Genomic DNA, 24,099 nt, shown 5'->3' on the forward strand with positions numbered 1-24,099 from the left:
ACACACCTCTACAGGATAACTCTGCTTTCAAACATACAGGAAGTCTGAACACTGGCCATAACCCTAAGAGAGGGATCAAGGCTGTACTGCAGGAGCCTATTCATCCTTAATCTCACGTTCTGAAATCAGAGAGCAAGACAAAGTAAACTCAAGAATCAACTCAAATTCTCTTCAGTTCAGTCTCCAGACCACAGTTAAAGAAATTTAAGACAATACCCCACCTTCCTCTTTCCATAGCCTTCTTTATGAAGTAGCCTCTCTGCCACAGAACAGACAGCCTACAAGCCAGTACTCTTCCCATTCAAGTCATCTCCCATCTCTTTTCCTGTTCTAACCCTTGATATGAGGCTTTCCATTCCAACATCCTCTCTAACAGACCCGCACTCTGAATATCAGGCCTTAGCACAAATCTTATCCAGATTAGGCATGTGCACATGACCACCTGTTGTGCTGCTCAACATTTTAGAGGAAATCTCCATCAGTCTGCAGCATTTCCATCTGGATTATAACCTTTAGCACAGAGTCACTGCATTACCACGCCCTTGTGCATTGGGGGAGACATCCAACTGGAAGTCTAGAAGGCAAGAGGCAGATTCCTCAGCTTTCTAAGTATCCTCACCTCGGGGAGGAGAAATCGCACAGCAAGATATGTCCTGAAACACAAGCTACATGACTTGAGCTACTCTGTGCCTACGATTAAGTGACTTAACATGAGATTTCTTTTGAAACTTAAAGCTGATGGGTTTAGACTGGTTTAAGCAGACTGTGAAACTCCGCTGTCATCGGATGTTTCTTTCATGCAGAGACATCTCTATAGCCAGGCATGTGGAGGGGAAAGGGAACAAGCAGAGGAAGCTTTCAGTCAAGTCTGTCCCAATGCGTGGCCACAAGATTGCCAGTGTTTGTTCAACCAGACCACCCATTCCAGGAGAAGCATGGACTTAGCTCAGACATCAGTTGATCATGAGATTGATCTTTCCAATTAATGCCCACCAAGCCACACAGTTGACATGACTTAAGTTCATAAAAAATCCTTCCCTCTATATCTCTCCCAGTCCCTCAAAAGAAACAGGGATCATGCTGGGTCAATTCTGCTCAAAACCAATTTGCGTTTCTCTCAGTCATACTGACAACTACATCCAGGGAGCACCTCTACATTGATTTTACTTCCAAGAAAATGTTATTTCTACGATAAGGGGTACAGACACCGACATGGAAAGAGAAGGATAAAACAGGATATATGGTGGATATTTCTATGGGGAGCAGAAAACATACAAACAGATGGCTTCTTTTCATCCATCCTGTTCAACATCCACAGGAAATATGCCCTACTTCCTTAAGCTTTTGCCCAGCTACTGCTTTGGCTTCCCCAAAAGAAGAGCTCCCTTTTCAAAACTAAATATTTGTTCAACTGCAAGTTCATAAGCTGATTCTTCAGAGCTCTAAATACTGAGTAAGATGCTCATGTGCTGTTTTGGAACATCTCTGTTCTGAGTACTGAAGGACTCCTAGAGTTTAAACAATCTCATGCCTGCAGTAGAGGAAAGGAAGAGACAAACAGGTTGAGCAACCTACTGTCCCCACATCTTCCCTGCCGTCCCAGAGCCCCTTTTTCTGCTTCCTCTAAAATCTAACTCATGACAAGGAATAAGAGAGAAACAAAACCTGTCAGAGAGCTCAGACTTAGATGTGCACAGATTGCGTGACAGAGGAAGAAGACAGCTAATAACCTACCAAAGCCACTTCTTTGAAGGTTCACACACAAAGGATCTAGGCACACTCGGGGTCAGCATACAGGAAGTGAGTGATGGTGATTATTATTGGCCTAACTTGCTTGCTAGTCTGATTTTTTTTACTTGTCAAATAACTAAAATAGGAGGACATAACTGCTTACTGATTTGAGCAATTCAGTTCTGTTATGAAACCATGGTCTTATTTCAAACAGAGGCTATACAGTACATAAGCAGAAAACAAGCAGCATGCACAACACACAATCTAACACGCTAACAGTGGTAATTCAAATCATGTGACTGCTACCATTCAGTGCAGAGCTCCACAGCTCATTTCAAGTGCAAGAGGACACAGTACTTGGGAGAAGGTTCCTAGATGCTCATCTACTTTACTGCTACCACACCAACACCCTTCTCTTCCAGCTACCTAAGTACTAGTGTATTTTACAGCCACTACACACTCTGGTCTTTGCAGAGGTCTAGCAGCATATGGCAATACTTTTTACTCTTAAAAAAGCCCCCTTAAAATTACACTGATGGAGACAAGACACATGGAAGGAGGCTCCAATCTATATTTGCCTGCTCTTCAGAAGCAACTGGATGACCCCAGTGCACTCATCACAGCCTCCCCTCCCAGGTTTGTTCCCCTACAGCCATTCCTTACTGAGATACGAGTTGCGGCTCCCTCTGGTTGAAAGCTCCAAGAAACAGATGCTGCGCTGCTGATCACCTCCACAGATGTAAATGTGCATGGAAGCTTTGCGTCTGTCCCATTTTCCACAAATATCTCTTCTGGTGTGCTGATTTCTACTGGCGATACTCTGACTGTATGGGAAAGGTAAAGAGAAGAAAGGAGGAGAACAAGCGGCATCAGTGTTGTTTCAAGAACCAGGTAGTTGTAGTGGTGACTGTACATATCACATTCCTTTTAAGACAAAAAAGAAGAACCATCCAGAACTCCTACATCAAGTGTGTGCATAGACATTGCATATTACGTGCAATATAAACAAGTACAGAGCAGGCCAACTCACTTCTCTTTCCTCCTATTATCTGCTACAGGATGTTTTCCATCCACAGATGTTTCCTCTACAACAGATTGCGGAAGTCAATTCCATGTTGCAAAGGATGAGTTTAAATCTCTCTCCTACGCCAGACGGCACTGTAATAAATAAGCCCCATAGGAGGAATTAACATCTTGGACCCAGCTATCGCTCAGTTTCCTCTCTGGCTCATACCTTGTTTCCCATCTCCAGTTTTTCTCAGCTGTAGGTAGAACAAAAGCTCAGCTGGAGAAAGGTGAGGAGTAAACGTTTCTGGCTCCCAGCTACACCATCTACTGCTTTCTGGCATGCTTCAAGGTCTTCATGTGAAAGATCTCATATATAATCACTCAGCTATAGTTCAGAAGCATGAAAGTTTACTTTTTTCTACCATGAGGCTTGCACATGGTCAAAACAGTAAGCAGACCATAACCACGTCAATTTGAAGTAATTAAGGTAAATATCACACTTGTATTCCTAGTTTTCCTACAGAGTAAATAAAATTCAGCATGATGTGGGAAAACTTGTTGAACACATTCTTTATCTGGCACCTTTTTAACTGCAAAGACTCTATCTCTACCCAGATTTAAGCAAAGCTACATCTGTAAACACATTCAAATTTATGTTAAGAAACAAAATGTGATCTTCTGACATATTACTAAAGAATGTCTTTTAGCATTTGCATCACATCCATGTGAAAGCAAAAAGCCTGTAAAATCACGGTGGGTTGGTGCGCATGGGACATGTGCCCCCGGTAACTCAAATACACATTTTGGGTTTTATTAAACCATGGTTTTCACTATAGAGATAGTACTAGTAATCTGCTTCTGATCACACAAATCTACGACTCTGGGCTACAGTATCTTAAATCCAGAGGATTTCCTCCCTTACTAGAAGAGGAAAGCAAGCTTTCCTGCTTCTTCAGTATCTTAGCTGATTTATCTCTCAACTTTGAATAAAAGAGCTCTCAAAGTAAGCAAACTGAAGAGAAAGATTCCTGTTGAAGACAGATTAAAAAAAAGAAAAAAATTACCTATACTAGTCCTTAAATCATGGGGTTTATGCTTTTAGTCACTGACAGTTAACAGCTCAGCTTCCTTCAGAAGTCAGAGAGCAAGTTTTTTTTCAAGTGACATGACCATCCTAAGTTGTAGATTTGTCAAACCACATTATTTATCTCAGCTTAAAATAAAGCAAAGCCCAAGCTGCATAGAGAATTTTAGAAACCATCTCTTACGCATGCAACTTTAAGCCTCGCTCCCCAAGAAAACAAAGCACACGTAAGCTGTGCCGCTTCCCGTCTTCCTCCCTCACACGGATACTACGTAGTCTATTGGGCAACTCCAGCTGACCAGCTGCGGCACAGGGCCACGAACAGCGGGCAGTGGCAGCTGGCCCTGTAATACAGGCCTCCTGTGAGCTCTGGAGCTGCAATTCAGTCAATTAAATGGCCAAACAATGAAAGAGATTAAAACACCCTGGCCATCTGGGCACACTGAACAATCACCGTGTGCATGGCTTTGTGGGAAGCACGGTCTCTCACCCAGCTAGCACGGCAAGCCAAGGGAAGGCAAAGCCCATGCCCAGGGGACATGGAATGAGCATGTAAGCACTGCAGCGGTGAAAGAATTAAATGTACCAGTTTTGTTACAATAACCAAAACTAGAAGAAACCACCATTCATTCGTTTTGCCATTCAGAGTTCATGTTGTTCACTTCTCAAACTCACAAACTCACAAACTCCTCTGTTCCATCAGGTTATCTCTGATCCCTCAGGCTTCCCTGTCATTATTGCTCTCATTTTAAACGAATGAAAGAGAAACAGAACCCTGAGGGAGGGGGTTTTCATCAAGAGGTTGTATCAGAACTTCCCTTCTCTTGCAGGTACTCCGAGAGCGTTCCAAAAAATATTTTTTAAAAACAACTACCTAATATTTATTTGGAACATAAAAAGGCTTCTAGCAATTCAATGAAATGAACTCAGAGCTGCTCTGCTTTATATATTTTTTCCAGCTAATGGAGTAGAAAAGAAAAAAAATAAAATCCATTGTTTCCAGTCCAAGCCACAGAACAAGCCACTCTTTCAAGCACAAATAAGCAAGATGCCCTCAGCATTTGTCTAAAAGGAAAAGAGTCTGCACACACATTGTCTGCTTGCATGTGGTACAGAGAACCCCTTGCCACACACAGGCAGTGGGTAGCACAGATCTGCTTAATCTAAAGAAGTCACTGTTCTCACTCACTAGCAACTTGCGAGATTACTGTAACAAAGCAAAAGAAAAAAATCCTACTTCTCCTTACAGTCTGGGAAGGCAGGAACTACATAATCTTGTATGTATATTTCCAGCAAGCTTAATTTTCATGTAGCCTACTGTTGGTTCAACTTCATGTTTTTCTTTGCTCATTCCCTCCCACCACACTGTGGTATAAAAAGCCACAATAAAATTCATGTTGATCACCTCCAGCTCTAGCTCTTTTCCCTCTTTCTCACCTACCATCAAAATTGCTGGGAAAAATACCCAACTGTGTTACCTCAGCTAGTTTTTTTCCCCATCTCTAGTGTTGTCAGAGCAATTTAACTCCAATCACATCAGCTCTCATCAGCTAAATTTTCAGCCCCCACACTTCAATTAAAAGACTTGATCCTCATCTTTGTTCTTAGACAATCCTGTTCTTGAAATAGAACAGAACACTCTTACTAACCTACTAATCTTACTACTTTTCTTTCCTTACTTACTCACTAATCTGTTCTTATTGTTCCTATCATGGTCCATCATCAATGTTCTCTCTGTTCCCAGGTCCCTCTTTCCTCTTAATCTTGTCCCAGGGTTCTTATCCGCAAAACAAGTTCAGCTCCTATCACTGCACTGACTACTCACATCTGTGTCTCTGCTCAGGATATGTCTCCTTATGTTCAAAGAACAGTCTCAGTCTGACATGTTTGTCAATGCTAAGTTGTCAGCTCACACTAAACGGGACTAAAACAGAGCTCATTTCTTCCTCCAGAGCCCTCCGCAACTGCATTTATCACCATGGAACTGCCACATCTCTTCACTTCATAACCCGTACAACATTTTATACTTTGAACTCTTCTGAGGTGAAGATAGGGTCTTTCAGAGTTCCTAGTCACTTGCTCAGCTGACAACAGTCTAAAAACTCCACTTGCTATCTTGGCCTTCATCGCTGTGATGTCCTTTTTGCTCCGGACAGACGGTCAGTAACAGGCCAGTAAGTACTGTAGTTCTTGGTAACCAAACTGTTCCAAGGACAATATTAAGAAGAGGAACACACCACATATGCAAGATCACTGTTTTCTTCCATGAACTGACTACAGAATACACAGCACGCAACACAGGCTATACCCAGAGCAAGCATTATTCATTATACAGCATCGCCCTTTGATCAACTGCGTTGACTTAATACTGTTTTAACTTTTTTGCTGTGAATGAACAACAACTTAACTCTGAAGGTACAGCTCTCCAGCAGCTTAAGCAGATCTGAAGAAGAGCTTCTCAACTGCTTTGTAATAGTGCCAGCATGTCTGCCAGGTTACACAAAATGAGCAAAAAAAACCCATATTTTCAGATAGTTCAGCCCTGACCCCACTCACAAGTCCAGGCACCGTGCCATCACTGATATTGTTAAGACTGGCAACAACATACTGCTCTGAAATCACCCCTGCAGAAACCATCAGCATGGATGTAGACAGCAACCAGCCATCTTCTGTAGCAATTGTTTTCTTATGAGGTTGGTGAGGCACTGGCCCAGGTTGCGCAGAGAAGCCATGGATGCCCCGTCCCTGGAGGTGTTCGAGGCCAGGATGAGGCTTTGAGCAACCTGATCTACTAGAAGGTGTCCCTTCCCATGGCAGGAGTGCTGGAATTGAATGATCTTTAAGGTCCCTTCCAACCCAAACCATTCTGTGATTCTATGATTAAGCAACAACATCCATACAAAATACAACACCGCCCACATTGCCAGTGCTGGAGATCTACAACTACTAAAGCTGAAGTTTTTTTTCTTACTTTTACTAGTATCACCCGGTCGCTTGCACTTGTTTGACACTGGTTAAAAAAAATAATCTTTTGGGCAACAACTGTTTTTATTCTACATTTCTGCATACATAAATAGGGTCCCAACTCTACTAGGCAAAGGTGGAAAATCTGGTTTGGTATCACAGGTATCACATCACAAGGAAACCCTTCCTTGCACTGAAGGTTTATGCAACTAATCAAAATTAATTTGTAGACTATAGTCACCCCTGAGATCTTGGATCCAATGTAAAAATTCTGTTAATCAAGGCTATGAACACACCCCAAAGTAAACCTCAGTTCCCCTGGATCCAACTTAGCTTGATCACTAGGACTCCTAACAAACCATGAATGCAAACAACCAACTCTGTAATCGCAGGCATTTTGTTTCCGCAAGCACAAACACAGCTTAAGCAAAAACTTATATCAGATCACTAAATACTGGAAGCTTACAACTGCCATAGCTCCCATCCTATGCAGGGAAAAGTGTCGCACTCCCTTCCTCTTGAAATGCCTAGTCATCATTTTATTAATTACTCCAAGCAACTGGCTTTGTTTATCTTAAAGATGCCTGGCAATATAGTCACCTATATACACAGGTATATATACAGGTAATGAGTTATATAATCTATAAATAAAGTCTCTTATGGATGAAAGATCAGAAAATAATCAAAAAGTCTGATGCAAGAAAGATGAAAAGATCCAGATAGGCTGTTACAGGTAACAAGTTGATGACAGAGTTGCAGATCCGGAAAATGGAAATAAATGCACTAATACAATAGAACCTGAGCAGTTCACATTTAAAGGTCTCGATAAAAGAACAGAAAAGTCAGTGTATCGATAGGGTCATTACGGTTTTCCCAGCACCCCAGAAGTTTCATCAGAAAGGAGGGTGTGAGCCTTTCTAACGGCATGGGGTCCTAAGTCACAAAAACAATATACAGTTGTGAAACAGTGCTTTCATCAGGAAATACTCTTAAAGTCAAGCGTGTTATGAAACATTGAAGTCCACTGTTGACATCCCCTTCAACTACAGTTGCATGACATTTAGTTCTTTCTCCCACAAAGCACAGTTTTCTCATATAATCCGCATGGAACAACAGCACCAAGGCCCCTACAAAACATTTCAGGAAATAAGCACAAAGTTATACTCCACTCCAATTTTAGGCACTTATGTCCCCATAGGCCATCATTTCTTCACTGCAGATAAAACACCTGGTGGAGAAAGCCAAGCTTTCGTGGTCCTAATAGACAGGAGTAGACACGTCCAAAACATTCCTCTGAAACTCCACAAGATCTGTTAAAGCATCCAGACGTTGGATCAAATTTCCACAAAAGGAATTCACTGACATCATTTAGCCTTAACATAGAAGTGAAATCCACGCCAGCCATTTCACCTAGGAACAAGCCATAGGAAAACACACAAATATTTAAGAGCCACATACGTCACCACCACAAAACCCCAGACTGTCTGACCATCTCTATGCCAGAAATCTGTCATGGTGTTATCTGGTATGAAGTCTTATTAGCTGTACAGATGCAGAAAAAATTATATATACATATTTCTAAAGACATGGTCTTGTATGTTGTTCTGGAGGGTTGACCTTGGTTGGCTGCCAGATGCCCGCCCAGCTGCTCTCTCACTAATCCTTCCTAAACTCAACAAAGGGAGAAAATATGAAAATGCTCACAGGCAGAGAGAGGGACAGGGAGACAACTTAGCAGTTACTCTTATCAGCCAAAACACACTTGACTTGGGGAAAATAAATTTAATTTATTGCCAATTAAAATAGAGCTAGACAGTGTGAAACAAGAGACAAAAACTAAAATACCTGTTCCCCACTCCTTTTTGTGTGTGTCGTGTCCATCCCCCCCTGCCCCCGTCAACTTTATGGCCAACTCCTCTACCTCCTCCCCGCTACCAGGCAGCCACGGGGAGACAGAGGGTTATGGTCAGTCTCTAACAGCTCCTCGCTTCTCACACCTTTCCGTGCTCCAGCATAGGTTCTTCCTATAAGCTTTCAGTCCTTCAAGAGAATGCCCCAGCCTGGGATCATCCATGGGCCACATGGGTGGATATCTTCTCCAGCATGGTCCTTTCCACATGCTGCAGGGGAATACCTGCTCCACTGTGGTCTCCCCCAAAACCTCCAGGGGCTGCAAAGAAATCTCTGCTCCAGCACCTGGAGTACCTCCCCTCCTCTTTCTCTCATCCTAGGGTTTGCAGTGTTGCTCCTCACACTTTTTCTCCCCTCGCCCCTCACTGCCTGTGTGGTGCTTTGTCCTTTCATAAGCCTTATTACAGAGGTCCCCCAGCTTGGCTGAGCAGCTCAGCTGTGCTCTGTGGTGGATCCAGTGAAGCCAGCTGTAACTGGCTGGCTCGGGCACGAGGGAGCCCCAGCCCCTTCTCACAAAGACCATCCCTGAAGCCCACCACCACCACCAAAACCTTGACATCTACAACCCATGCATTCATATACGACACGAAGCAACATCAGCTACAGAAATGATGACTAGACAAAGTCACACCAACCCATCTTGACATCAAAGTTTCAAAGCAACTACAACTGAATTCCACTGCCTCAAAGGACAGAAGAATTTAGTTTCACCCTCAAACACCAATCATCAGAACAGCTTTTTGCCACTGATGCAAAAGCAACCGAGGTTGCCAATCTCATCAAGTAACTCAGGCTGCTGAAGGAAAAAGAGCTTCTTGTCTTCCAATAACACAGCCAGTTCTGCAGCACCCTACCAGCTCTATGAAACAGAAAGCGGAGCTGCTGACACTCAGTCCATGAACACCTACCACCTCCTGCTGCCTTGCCGCTGGGAACACTCATTCTCAAAGAAGAGACAAGATCAGAAGAGCATCTGCTAACACAACATTCACTTTCTCTTGGCCTCTCTGCACATTCAGCTAAGCTCTGCCTGACTCAATGATGAGGGAAAAAAATAGCATCTTTTCCCACCGACTCTGTGGCAAAGCTGTCAATAACATCCATATATCCCAGCCCCGCATACTCTGCGCAGCTACTCTGACAGAGCTTAAAGACAAGTCTTCAGGATCTCTAAGCTTTGGTACAACCTTCTGCTCCCATGCTATAGAGTCAGTTTTTCAAGTGGTCTCCTCCACACGCTGTTCCTCACTGTTCTACCAAAGGACAGCAGAAGAACCTACACTGAGATATACTTCATATGTCCATGCTTTTGACCAGAAATGAGGAGCAAGCATGAGAATCAGCAAAGAATGTCTGAGCTCTCTTGTCAGCCAGGCCACAGGTTTCTTGTTCAATTCCAAGGAAATCACTTTACTAATGATTTCTCCCAACTTGGAAAGCATAAAATGGAGATGCTTGTGAAGGTGCCAAGACCCATGAACAAGTAAGCGTTATAGTCGTACTGTTCAGTGTGCCAGAGTCGGACATATTTCAGGTGTGGGCAGATGCTTATCTAGGTTCAAGACCAGTAATATCTAGCTCTGTTTTAGTAACTTATCCTTGGGGATTACAAAACAATACTTCCCTTCCTATGCTGGAGACTGGGACACCAATCAGCAGCCCAGGTACTTTCCAAACCAGACATCATGTTCTTTCGTTCAACAGCCCTTAAGTGGGTTTCCTTCCATGACTGAGTAAGTTTACAAGTGTTCAAACTTAAGTAAACAGCTCTTGTTGACAAAGTCAAACCAAAACAGTGAAATACCCCAGAGGGCAAGTTAAGTAAACCTACTCAAAGTGCAAAGGATAACTGAAACAGCTGATGGCAGCTGTTCTCTGATTGTGCACTACCAACATAGTCATGACACACATAACAGATCTCTCCGTGTGCCCAAGGAATAATTCCAGAAAATAGCCGCACAGAACAAGAAGATAAAGAGTACATCTTAGGAGAGTCTCCTTCAAACATACAGAGTTTTTTCCACAAATAAAGGATATCATTAAGCTTGCTTAACTAAAGAACTGAGGGAAGCCGGGTAAGCGTGCTCAACAGGTGGCAGAGACAGTGAAGAAAGCATCCCACCATCACAAAGATTTTGCAGAATTACTATAGCAACCCATCTAAACTGTCACAGTATCTACTAAAGAAATGAGAGTACTAAGGATCAGAAGTTGTAGACAAGAAAAAAACCCAAACAACCACCAACAAACTCCCAAGTTGTGGACCATAGAGATGGACATATCACTGGCTGGAATAAAAGCTTCCCTCTAGGTCAGCACTGGTTATTAGTACTATTTTAAGTGAAACCTTTAAAAATACCAGTCCTATTACCAGCAGTCGATGGCATGCAGCATCTTTTTGACAAAATCTGTCATTAGCAGTGTGGAAACTACAATTTCCAAAACAAACTTGGCGGCAGAATTCAGGATGCAGATACACAAATTTCATGAGGAGATGTAGTGCAAAAGGCTACATATCAAACAGACCTAAGAAGCTGCCCTTTTTTCCACCTTTTACAATAATAAATCCACCAAGCTGTACCCAACTCAGTGACTCTAAATCTAGATACACCAAGAAACATTTGCAGAAGACGCACCATTCACAGTATCAGTGGCAAATCAGTCACTATCACCTATCATTCCTGACCCAGCATCATATCACAGAATCACAGAATCACTAGGTTAGAAAAGACCCACAAGATCATTGAGTCCAATCATTCCTATCAATCACTAAACTATGCTCCTCAGCACTCATCCACCCATCCCTTAAACACTTCCAGGGAAGGTGACTCAACCACCTCCCTGGGCAGCCTGTTCCAGTGCCCAATGACCCTTTCTGTGAAAAATTTTTTTCTAATCTCCAGCCTGAACCTCCCCTGGCAGAGCCTGAGGCCATTCCTTCTTGTCCTGTCCCCTGTCACTTGGGAGAAGAGGCCAGCACCCTCCTCTCTGCAATCTCCTTTCAGGTAGTTGTAGAGAGCAATAAGGTCTCCATGTCCAACTCTTGCCAAGGACTGGTATTTCCACCAGCCTGAAAGGTGAACACAAGGTTTTTTCCTGCATACAGAGAGACTTAATTAAAAACTCGTTAAATATAATCCCACCACTCAACAGAGCAAGGAGATAGAGACAGCTGAAATTAAGTCACCCCAGTGATTACTACCCTTCCCAGCTAATAGGATACTCAGTTACACGGCCAATGTGTTCTGGTGTGACTAGATGTATTTTCAGCAGTTCAAGCACTCCAAAGCTCTTCAAGGACCAGATTCCTTACTGCTCCACTGTCTGCTGAATGCCTGCAGCCAGCTCTGGCATCTCACTCACAGCAATCTTACACTTACTTGCTAACCAAACTTGCTAACTTACTTTCTGAGCAAACTCATAACTAGCTCTAACCTGCAGTAGCGCAACCACAAAACCAAAAGAAAAAGCCCATGCTAGGCATTTCAAAGCACTGTTCCACAAGAATTTGTCAGTGGTGCTGCCAATTTAAATAGCTCCAATGCCTGCTTATAACATAGTGTGATGCATCTGACCAGGAAGTAAACTGTGTTCTGAACAGCACTTTTTCCGTTGTTTTCTTTTAAACCAGACCAACACCCTAACCCAGCCCACTGCGTATTTGAATAACAACTGAGCAAGGTTAGGAAGTGCTGAGTAGGAGCTGCTTCAGCTAGCTCTTCCCAGGAATGCTTCTCTTCTGCAAAGTGTTTATGGGCTCCCTTGTAGCATACTACATCACTTCCCAGTTTACACGTGAGGTCACTTCTAGAACAATTCCTTTGATTAGAGCAGCACCTTTGCCTGTGCTGACTTTGTTAAACAGCAAGCTATGCAGCATCTCCACTCAGCCATCATCTATACACCTTCCTCACTGAAAGAGTCAAGCAGTCTTCTAAGACCTCTATCACAAAGCTTCAAGACATAGTAACCAGTCAGATTTCAAAAACTCTGCTGCACATGTGGCTTTACAGATTTTATTATCAAGAGAGATCCTTGTTCACCACCTCTCACTAACATGCATTACAAAAGCAAGTTACTGAAAAGCATTAACAGATGCCTAGCAGCCAACTCAAGGTAAGCACCTCCGGTCCTGGCCATTTCACCTACCTGGAGTTCACCTGCCCCGGTGAATTGAAAGTACTTAGGAAACTGTCACCAGCCACCACCCAGACAACTCCTGCACTGCCTAGAGCTTAATCCTCCCTCAAGGATCAGAACTTCAACCTGCAGGGTGTAACCAGCATCTCGGGGAAAGCTCTCTTAGTGCCCAATGACATCATGTGTGTAAAGTACCAGCAAAAGTAACACAAAACACGTTTTACTGCAGTGCTCTAGGTAAGAGAGTTCATGAGAAGAACCAGCCTTCTTGTTTTCTTTATGCACTTTAAGCCAAAACCCTGCACCAGCATCAACTGGAAAGTGCCACCTCAATAGCTAAATAAAACCACAGGACCTGAAAGGCACAGTAGCAAAAGGGAACAAGCATACAAGGGTGTGGGCTAACCCCAGCAGGTGGCTTAGCTGCAAGCCAGCCACTCACTCACTCCCCTCAGCAGGATGGGGGAAACATTGAAAGGGTTAAAGTGAGAAGGCTCATGGGTTGAAAGAATGAGACAGTTTAATAGGTAAAGCTTTCATTCACTGTTTCCCATCAGCAGGCAGGCGTTCAACTATCTCCAGGAAAGCACCGCTCCATCAGGTGTAACAGTGACTTGGGAAGACAAGTGCCATCACTCTGAACAGCCCTCCCTTCCTTGTTTTCCCTCTCTCCCCACCCCCCCCCCAGCTTTTACTGCTGAGCGTATCTTGTGGTCTTGGATGTCCCTCTGGTCAGTTAGGGTTGGTCGTGCCAGCGTTGTCCCCTCCCAGCTCCTCAGGCACCTCTAGCCTCCTCGCTGGCAGAGCAGGGCGAGAAGCAGAAAAGGCCTTGACTCTGTATAAGCTAATGTAAAACAAGTAGTCAGTGTAAAACACTGCTGTGTCATCAAGGCTGTTTTCATCACAAATCCAAAACACAGCACCATACAACCTACTATGAAGAAAATTAACTCTATCCCAGACAAAAAGAGTACCAATATGGTTCCTTGATATAAACATCTTCAATTAAGAAAATTGGCTCCTTCAGGGCAAGTAAAAGAATGGTGCTGCCACTTTAAAGAGATGGGGGAGAAGGGAAATAACTAATCAGTGGAACTAGGGGAAATCACCTGGCTGAAAGATCATCTTCCAGTCAGCTCAAACAATACCGATTTTGTCTCTGTCTCAAGATGCATGCCCACCGACTTTGTGCTATGGGTACAGCTTACTGTTAAACCCTACTCTGAGTAACAAAAAACTTGCTCTTCTAAGTAGCTGCTGCTTTGAGATAAGAGTAAATCACTGATGTCAAAACTCTCCAAGCCTCTTCACCAGCAGCAAAGCCAATTCAGAACTTCTCGTCCTCTCCTGCCACAGCTTCCTTCTACAAGATGTTAGCATCCTCTCCACTGTGCCAATCAGGGCATGCAGGCTCACACCAACCCAGATCAGCAAAGTAATGAAGATAAACAAACCACAAAAAAAGAGACAAGACACAAACCATAAGGATGTGAATGTTTTCATACGCAGAGCTTCCGCCTTGTGATGTATTTCTAGGATATCCTGAGTTAGCATTCAATAGTTTAATTATTTTTCATACAAGACTGTTTACTTTGTTTATTTATCTGTTAATTACATGTAGATGGCAGAAAGAGCCGTGTATGCCATACAGGACCAAATCACACCACATTATACTTCGAGAACTCCCACTACGGGCGCTAATAAGCTCTATACAGATAACTTCATGGTGACCTATATAGCATCTCTCCAGTGAAATAATAATTCTTTAGAAACTGTTCAGATTAAAATTGTTTAAGTGAAACAGTACAAGACATCTGCCTTGTAAAATTAAGTTTCATTTCTTTGGTCTTCCATCTAGACTGAAGGCACCTCATACACGGGACATTCACCATCTAGTACGATCAGTCAGGATAAGTTAAGTCCACAGACAGACAGTGTAATTGCTGCTTAACGCAATCAACTGTAACTCAGATAACAAGCAAAAGAGCCATGAACATTTACACAGAGGCAGAGGACTACTCTGTGGTTGGGGTCATGAAGAACCTAGTCATTTTACAAGGTGGCACTAAACCACATTTTATCACCTAAATATTAAGCCACAGACTTTTCAACGTATTCAAGAACTTTTTGCTGCTGCAAGCGAAGTGACCTGAGCAGCAGTCCCACCTTCAACCCAAACACCAAACAGAAGAGCTTATCTACCTCACCACCTTCTCCCTTTGCAGAACCCCCATGGTGCTGCAGGCAAGGAAGTCTTCCTACCTGCAGCATCAGTGGGCTCAGCTTAAAAAAACTAACAGCTTGTGACGGGGTGAATATAGCAATCCTGACTAAACCTGGCACAAACATGAAGTGAGCACTGCAACCCTGACTTACACTGTTATTTTCATGAAATATTTCAAGCAGCAACTGAAGTGTGCAGATCAGCTGAAAGCAGTAACAGGCACTTGAGCTATTTCCAGTACTCCTCTGCTTGTTACTCACCTGTGTGTATGTGCATGTGTGCACATGTAGGTAACTCGGTATAAAAGGGATAGTAGGAGAACAGGGGATTGGGGGGGGGCAGATCAGACTTTGTTGGCATCTAAAAGATTACAAAAAGTACCAGTAATACTCTTTCTTGTCATATCTAGACATTCTTTAAGACTTTCAGAAGCAATCAGGCACCACCCTCATGTTAAACACAGATATGATATCACTTTAAGTGATACTCAACATGGCTTACAAATTCAGGATTGCGAAATGATCCATTTTCTTTACATTCTTGACTAGTTGCTCAAGGCTCACCCACCCTTACAAGAGATTATACTTAGACTAACTACTTACACCAGCAATGTCCACAGGATCACAAGCATTTCATAGAACCATCAAATAACCAGGTTGGAAGAGACTCACCGGATCATCGAGTCCAACCATTCCCCTCAATCACTAAACCATGCCCCTTAGCACCTCGTCCACCCATCCCTTAAAACACCTCCAGGGAAGGTGAATCAACCACCTCCCTGGGCAGCCTGTTCCAGTGCCCAATGACCCTTTCTGTGAAAAATTTTTTCCTAATGTCCAGCCTAAACCTCCCCTGGCGGAGCTTGAGGACATTCCCTCTTGTCCTGTCCCCTGTCACTTGGGAGAAGAGGCCAGCACCCTCCTCTCTACAACCTCCTTTCAGGTAGTTGTAGAGAGCAATGAGGTCTCCCCTCAGCCACCTCTTCTCCAGGCTAAACAACCCCAGCTCTCTCAGCCATTCCTCATAAGGCCTGTCGTCCAGCCCCTTCACCAGCTTTGTTGCTCTTCTCTGGACTCACTCCAGAGCCTCAACATCCTTCTTGTGGTGAGGGGCCCAGAACTGAACACAGTATTCAAGGAGCGGTCTCACCGGTGCCAAGTACAGAGGGAGAATAAACTCCCTGGACCTGCTGGTCACGCCGTTTCTGATACAAGCCAAGATGCCATTGGCCTTCTTGGCCACCTGGGCACACTGCTGGCTCATATTCAGTCGCTGTCAACCAACACCCCCAGGTCCCTCTCCTCCAGGCAGCTTTCTAGACAGACTTCTCCTAGTCTGTAGCACTGCATAGGGTTGTTGTGCCCCAAGTGCAGGACCCGGCATTTGGCCTTGTTAAACCTCATGCCATTGGACTCTGCCCAGTGGTCCAGGCTGTTCAGATCCCTTTGCAGAGCCTCCCTACCCTCCAGCAGATCCACACTTCCACCCAGCTTAGTGTCGTCCGCAAACTTGCTAAGGGTGCACTCGATGCCTTCATCCAGGTCATTGATAAAGACATTGAACAGGGCTGGACCCAGCACTGAGCCCTGGGGAACCCCACTTGTCACTGGCCTCCAGCTGGATTTCACACCATTTCCCACCACTCTCTGGGCCCGGCCAGCCAACCAGTTTTCCACCCAGGAGAGTGTGCGCCTGTCCAGGCCAGAGGCTGACAGTTTCTCAAGCAGAATGATGTGAGAAACTGTGTCAAAGGCTTTACTGAAGTCCAGAAGACCACATCCACAGCCTTTCCCTCATCCAGCAGCCGAGTCACTTTGTCATAGAAGGCGATCAGGTTAGTTTGGCAAGACCTGCCTTTTGTGAACCCATGTTGACTGGGCCTGATCACCCGGTTCTCTTGCATGTGCTTCATGATAGCACTCAAGATCACCTGCTCCATGACGTTCCCTGGCACTGAGGTCAGACTAACAGGCCTGTAGTTTCCTGGGTCCTCCCTGCGACCCTTCCTGTAGATGGGCACAACATCAGCCAGCCTCCAGTCCAGTGGGACTTCCCCAGTCTTCCAGGACTGTTGGAAGATGATGGAAAGGGGTTTGGCCAGCACATCCGCCAGCTCCTTCAATACCCTTGGATGAATCCCATCCGGCCCCATAGACTTGTGGGTGTCCAGTCGGGCTAGCAAGGCTCTGACCACCTCCTCTTGGATCATGGGAGCCTCATTTTGCTCCTCCAGCTCCTGGGTTTGTACACAGACGGAACGACCCTCCTTACAACTAAAGAATGAGGCAAAGAAGGCATTAAGTACCTCAGCCTTTTCCTCATCCCCTGTCACTATTGTTCCTTCTGCGTCCAATAGGGACTGTATGGTCTCCCTAGTCCTCCTTCTATTATTTATATATTTATAGAAAGATTTTTTTGTTATCTTTCACAGACTTTGACCATGACCCTTCATTCTTACAAGGAAATCAAGCAAGCAGGTTTTCAGTTGACTAAGCATAAACAAGCAAGCTGAACTTCTAATGTATGCACACAGTCGCACACAAGAAAACAAGCTTAAACCTCATTATTTGTATTTAGCCATGAAGCAACAGTTACCTGCTTGGCTTGGCAATCAGATTGCAATGTTAAGCCAGGCCTGTACAACACAGCCCCCCAAGTAATATTTCTGTCTTGCTACAGGTTATTGGCCACAGGAAACGGTTCTGCCACTGAGCCTATGAAGACACAGAAGAAGAGCCACAAGCTGTGCAGCACATTACCTAGGCTCACATCACATCCAAGCAACTGAGTGGCAATAGCTCTCTGAAAATGCCCCTTCTGCCTTTGCCCTTTTGCTTCGCAGTGTTTGGTTTCTGAATCTCTCACTAGATTAAAATAACCTCACTAGATGAAATTCTAGGGATGGGAAGAGGGTCCTTGAAAAACAGCGGGAACTGGAACACAAGCAAGACGAATGGCAGAGTATTAATTACACTGGGCTCCTTACAACTCAAAACTCTAGAAAAGGTAAACTTTTCCCTGCCAATCACAGAATCGCAGAATGGTTTGGGTTGGAAGGGACCTTAAAGATCGTCCTGTTCCAACACTCCTGCCATGGGTAGAGACACCTTCCACTAGATCAGGTTGCTCAAAGCCCCAGCTTACCTGGCCTTGAACACCTCCAGGGATGGGGCATCCACGAGGTGGATCACCAAGCTACTCTGCATATGCAAAAGAGGTGAAGAACCTGCACATGGGTCACTTATTCCCATGCAAAGATGTAAACCTTGTGCCAACTCCACGCATGGAAATAAAAATCACACAAATGCCTTTTCAAAGCAGACAGGGAGATTAAGGTTGTGCAGTATAAGCAAACAGAGAATCCAGCATGGCAATAAATTCTGATTTAGGGTTAGAAAAGAAACCCAGCAGTTGGAGGGATGGGAACAGAAACAGAGTCCAACACAAGTAAGATAGTGATTTTGACACCTATTTATTCCTTGACATTGCCATCCCACTTTTTAGGTCTCCAGTCCAGGGAAGATCTCTTCCAAAAGAGCAGCACGTAGCTTTGCTTGACTTTAAGAAACTGGATTTGGTGATATACTTCAGACTTTGTACAATGATCTACTAATCCTAGCTACCCACAGCATTGCCGTAGTTGTACCTTTTGTTGTGGTCAGGGGAAATATGCACCCTTTCTTCTTCTTTCTCCATATTTATTTTCAAAGAAAGAACTTAGTTTTACTGTAAGCTATGTAATATATATATAGCATATATATATTGCATATATAATGTGTGTGTATATATATACCTACTGTTGTTTCTGCAGATATACAGCAAGTCTTAACAAACGCTCCCTAAGTTTAACGCAAAATGCAGTGCTCTTAAACAAATCCAAACAATGCAATTTGGAAACAAGAAGTCTTAAGGTTCTTACCACTCAGCACACTTCCTTCTTAAACCTCCTTCCAGACAGATTTATAGTTTTATACAACTTCCCAGTCAGATGCCCTGAGAAGGCATCAGGCTTCTTTAACGATTCCTACTAACTCACTTAGAAAAGTTCTACCCGCAGAGCAAGCACTGCTACCCAAATACACCATCATTGTTGCCCACTCCTTGCACCCACACACTTTTCATTTCAGAACGGTGTATTGAACACGGAACTCTTTGCCCTGTAAGAAGCTAAGCCACAGCGAAGTTAAGCATCATGCTGGCAATTTCTACCACTCCGCAGCCTTGAATTCATGCTTCATCTGTCATAAGCCTTCATTTTGGCTGATGTAATTACTCCTCCACCCAAACACTTCACCAGCGACCAAATCAAAGGTGTTAGCTCTCAGTCATTCACCACAACCCCAGCGTCCCCACTTGCCAGTCACCTCCGTGCCGCGCTCAGCTTTTCCTCTAAATGCCGATTCACGTCCCCTGACACTATCACGGACTGAGGGGACGCTGGAAAGCGCTCCCACGGGGCCATCACACACCCATCCCATGGCATCCATGGCATCACCAGACCCTGGCGACGCTGCTACATGCAGGCTGCGTGGCGGGGCTTTGCTGCTTGAAGGCCCTGGGGAAGCACAGATCCTGGGGCTTTGCTCCTTGGAGACCCTGGGGAAGCCCAGATCCTATTCCCTCATTTTTGCCCCCTCACGCACCCATGGCCAGGCGGAAAATGCATCTGATACAAAACATAAGTCACTATTACAAAAAGTGAAATATTTTTATTTAAGCTAAAGCAGAGCCAAGCTCATCCAGGTAACTGTATTTTTTGAAGGACAGACGGGATGTCCCTCTGATAGCATGTTTTTGATGGCAGGTTTTTTTAAAGATTGTTTTTCTTTGAGGATGAGGAGGTCCTGTGTTCAGCGCGGTCTGTGCCGGGCAGATGCCTCTGCCCCTGCCACCCCCTGTTTGCCTTTCCCCATCTCCAGCGCGAGGGCAGAGCTGGCTCCACAGCACCGAGAGGCTTCACTGCTGCGATAGTTCACAACTACACTAAAATCAGAGCTTGGAAAGTACTGGAATACGCACCAGCTCTCTGGGAGCGTTCACCCCTCTGCCTGCGAGCGGGCAGCGCCCCCGCCCCAGCTCCTGCCCCGCACACGAGGGATGCAGATCGCCCCCCGCCTCGCCCAGCCCCACAGAGGCCGCTGGCTCCCCGGAGCCGCGAGCCCCGCCGGGCGGGGGTCCGGGACCCCTCTGCTGCCGAGGCGACCCACGGGCCGCCCCGAGCCTCGCCCCGCGGGGGAACCCACGCGTGCCGGGAGCGGGGCGATGGACGCCTCCCTCCATCCCTCCCTCCCGGTGTCCCTCCGTTCCTCACTCACCGGCGGCCAGCGCGGCGGCCAGCACCCACGCCGAACCCGGGAGCCGCGCGGCGCCCGCCGCCATCGTCCTCCCGGCGCCTCCCCGCGCCCCCATTGTCCGCCCCTGCCCTCGCGGGGAGGGCGCCCCGCCCCCTCGGCCCCGCCGCCCCCTCGCCATTGGCCGGCACGGCGACCCGCCGCCGCTCCCGCGTGGCGATTGGTCGGTGGGGGCGTCCGTCAAGAGACACCGACCAATGGGAGCGGGGGGCGCGCCCCGAGGCCCCGCCCCGCGCGGCGATAGGACCGCGCCGCTGCCACTCGCGCACACCCCTGCGCCCTTTAGCCCCGCCCCCGGCCCGCTCTTGCATCGCGATTGGCCGGGACAGCTGTCAGTCAAGAGCAGCAGACCAATGGGAGCTCTCTCCCTCCGTTTGTCCCCCCCCTTGTCGAGCCGTGTGTTTTAATGAAGTTGCGCGAGCTTCGTCATCTCATAGGGCCGCGTGGCTCGCGGCATCCTTCAGGCTCCACGGATGCCGCTCCTCCTTCTTCTCCCCCGCTCCCTCCCATCCATCCCCGCTTCTCCGCCGTGCTGTGGTCGCCCCGTCGCGGCTGCGGGAGAGGAGAGCGCCCCCCCACCCCCCCCGGCCCCACCATGAGACGAGCTTCTGCAAAAAAACACAGGCTGATGGGTTTATTCCAGCCGTGATGCAGGGCACCGGGTTGCAGTTCCCGTGGGATTTAAAATGTAATGGCGTATACGTCCATTTGGCACGCCCTGGTGGAAGGCTCTGGAGTGCGTTGCGCAGCTCGGCGTTGTACGTGTTTTCTAGAAACCCAGGTTTACCAGAAAGCCAGGGCAGCAACTGGGAATAAGGTCAACACAGGCAAACTGGAGAGGGGCAGATTTAGGCTAGATGTAAGGAGAAGTCTCTTCACACTGAGGGTGGTGAGGCACTGGCACAGGTTGCCCAGGGAAGCTGTGGCTGCCCCATCCCTGGAGGTGTTCAAGGCCAGGTTGGATGGGGCCTTGGGCAGCCTGGGCTGGTGGGAGGTGTCCCTGCCCAGGGCAGGGGGGTTGGAACTGGATGGTCTTTAAATTCCTTTCCAACCCAAACTATTCTGTGATTCTGTGAACTCTCTGTACCACAGGGAACTCACACCTTGTTTGGTTGCCAGCTCATACAGCCCTCTGGCCTGTCTTCCAGGGAAGCCTTTAGCCAATCAATACTGGCACTGGTCAATACCCCCACTTCCCAAATGAAGCAGAAACGAGTATAAGCCTTTCCTCCCAACTCCCCTTTTTTTGCCTCAATACTCCCTCAGAGGTCTTTTCATCAAAATTCCCTCTGCCTTTACAGGTCTCTTCAGTGACTGAGAGACAGGTGGTCTTGATCTTAGAGGTCTTTTCTGATTCAATGGAAGTGCTCTGCCAACGTGGAAGCACATCAATATCCATAGTTCATAATTTACCGTCAGGTCATTCAGTACTGCAAGGTTTAAAAATGTTCAGTTGCCTGAGCAATCCAAGCTTTCTCTTTCTACGCGTATTTTCAAGATAGACAACCTAAGGGTTTCTTTTTTAAATATATTCTTTTATTCTCAAAATTACTGTCCTTCACAGAGCTCAGGCATTCTCTTTTTATGTACAAACAAGCCTAATTCAGCCAACTCATCCCTTGCCAAAGGATTCCTATAATACCTCCCCCTTCCCTGATGGTGCTGAGAGACCTTTGTCAGGTATAACCCTGCAGTTGCCCCATTTGCTGTGGGTAGATAAGAACATTTGGGAGAGTGTCTCATCTACCTATTGTAGGCCAGTTTTTATCCAGATAGTAATGATCAAATTATTGTCTTCTGCTATTTCCAGAGAGGAAGTGGGGTGCTAAACCAACTTAATTTGTCCTGAGGAACATATAATGTGTTTGTATCATAGAATCATAGAATGGTTTGAGTTGGAAAGAACCTTAAAGATAATCTAGTTCCAACCCCCCTGGGACACCTCTCACTGGATCAGGCTGCCCAAGGCCCCATCCAACCCGGCCTTGAACACCTCCGGGGTGAGGCAGCCACAGCTTCCCTGGGCAACCTGTGCCAGTGCCTCACATCATGCTATGACATGTTACTGTTAAGGTTATGACAAAAAGAACTGAGAATACTTCTTGGAGTAAGCTGCTAAATGCAGAGCCTACCAGCTGTACTCCTCAATTCCTCAACTGATCTCTGCACACAACCCCATGATAAGCTGACTCAGATGCAGGTGTAGTTGCTGCCAACCTTTTTCCCTCTAGCTATGCAGTTCTACTGTCTGTCTAGTGATAATGCTGGTATTTATCATACTTCTTAGTAATTCAGCTCACTTAGCTGCCAACAAACTGATTTTTTCTTGTCTGCGTAGAGAAGGGTGGGGAGTTACTTTTCTTCATGCCAAATCCATACCAGCTAAGGTCAGACACGCAGCAGTGACAGAGCAGAACCGCCCAGACAGTGGGGCAAGAGAGATGGCAGCAGCCTTCCGGCAGGCTGCTGTCGAGTTGCCTAACTGGTTATGAGGTGTCTCACATGCAGTGAAATCAGCATTCAGTCCCACAAGAGAAGGAAAAATGCTTTTGTGCCTTTTCATTTCTGCTTAGCACAAAAAGAAGGTCTAAAAAAAAAGTGTGTGTCACTGAGAAGGAGGTTAAATAAACAGTTTCACAGTTGCTGTTTACGTTAGAAATTCAGACCTTCATTATCCTACTATTCTGGAGAGCTCTCTAGCAGCTAGCCAGAGAGGGTAAGCAGGATTATGATGTCAAACAAAATAAGAGTAACATCTTCTAGGAGGAGAAGCAAATATATTAAGGATGATTTTACATTTTTAATGGTTGTGATTGCTTTCTGTTTAGCCTGCATCTCTGTACCCCCTAGCGGAATTATAGGCATTGTCTAATGTACAGTCATGCATTCCTGCAAAAAATACCCCACCTAACAGGCTCATTTTGAAACAGTAAGAGAAAAATATGAGAGGGAAAGAAAAAAACAGACTATGTTTGTAAGAGGAAGTATTGGGTGTCTACTACAACACTACTTTTTCCTCTGCAGAAATTTGTGTTTACTCTGGTTAAATAGAAGTGCAGTGGTTCTTTCAAAACTCAGAGCTGACAACAGTGCAGTAACTGGATATGGCACTTGAAGAGTTTGATGATTATTTTTCTGTAATTCAATTAGGAAGAATATCTCAGATAACCCACTATGCAAGGATGTGTGTTCTGAGGAAACCTTGTAATGGAAAAGAATGCTATTCCATTGCTGAACTGGTGCTACAGAACAACTTGAGCCACAAGTATTCTTGGTAACTTTGATAAATAAAAAGCCCATAAAATGAAAGCAAGTATTTTTCCTGTTTCTCTCCCTCCCCAGTTTCTTGGAATGTAGGCAAAATTAGTCTAGTGACCGTTACTGTGCAAAGCCAAGAGCCAAGGTTGCACTGACCTCTAGCCTGACCAGCATTGGTGTTTGTTGTAAGAAGACCCTGATAGCCAAACAGGTCTGCATAAAATCATAGAATCGTTAATGTTAGAAAAGACCTCTGCGATCATCAAGTCCAGCCATCAACACAACACCTCCATGCCTTTTAAACCATGTCCTAAAGTGTCCCATCTACACATTTTTTAACACCTCCAAGGAAGGACACTCAGCAACTTCCCTGGGTAGCCTGTTCCTGACCAATCCAGTAAAGGATTTTTTCCTAATACCCAATCTAA

The 24,099-nt window shown here is 45.5% G+C and overlaps 1 protein-coding gene across 5 annotated transcripts in view; it reads right to left on the reverse strand.

The window, feature by feature from the left end:
- MPZL1 (myelin protein zero like 1) overlaps positions 1–20,497 on the reverse strand; it is a 43,821-nt gene extending 23,324 nt beyond the window's left edge. For all 5 annotated transcript variants that reach the window (XM_069869526.1, XM_069869505.1, XM_069869511.1 and 2 more), the window contains exons 1-2: positions 20,378–20,497; positions 2,395–2,555 (exon numbers count right to left, since the gene is read on the reverse strand). In XM_069869526.1, coding sequence (XP_069725627.1) covers positions 2,395–2,555; positions 20,378–20,471 — 255 coding nt within the window. In that variant the 5' untranslated portion in view covers positions 20,472–20,497. The remainder of the gene's footprint in view (positions 1–2,394; positions 2,556–20,377) is intronic.
- Positions 20,498–24,099: the final 3,602 nt, after the last annotated feature.

The sequence above is a fragment of the Phaenicophaeus curvirostris genome, chromosome 1 (genome assembly GCF_032191515.1).
Source record: "Phaenicophaeus curvirostris isolate KB17595 chromosome 1, BPBGC_Pcur_1.0, whole genome shotgun sequence".
Classification (NCBI taxonomy): Eukaryota; Metazoa; Chordata; class Aves; order Cuculiformes; family Cuculidae; genus Phaenicophaeus; species Phaenicophaeus curvirostris.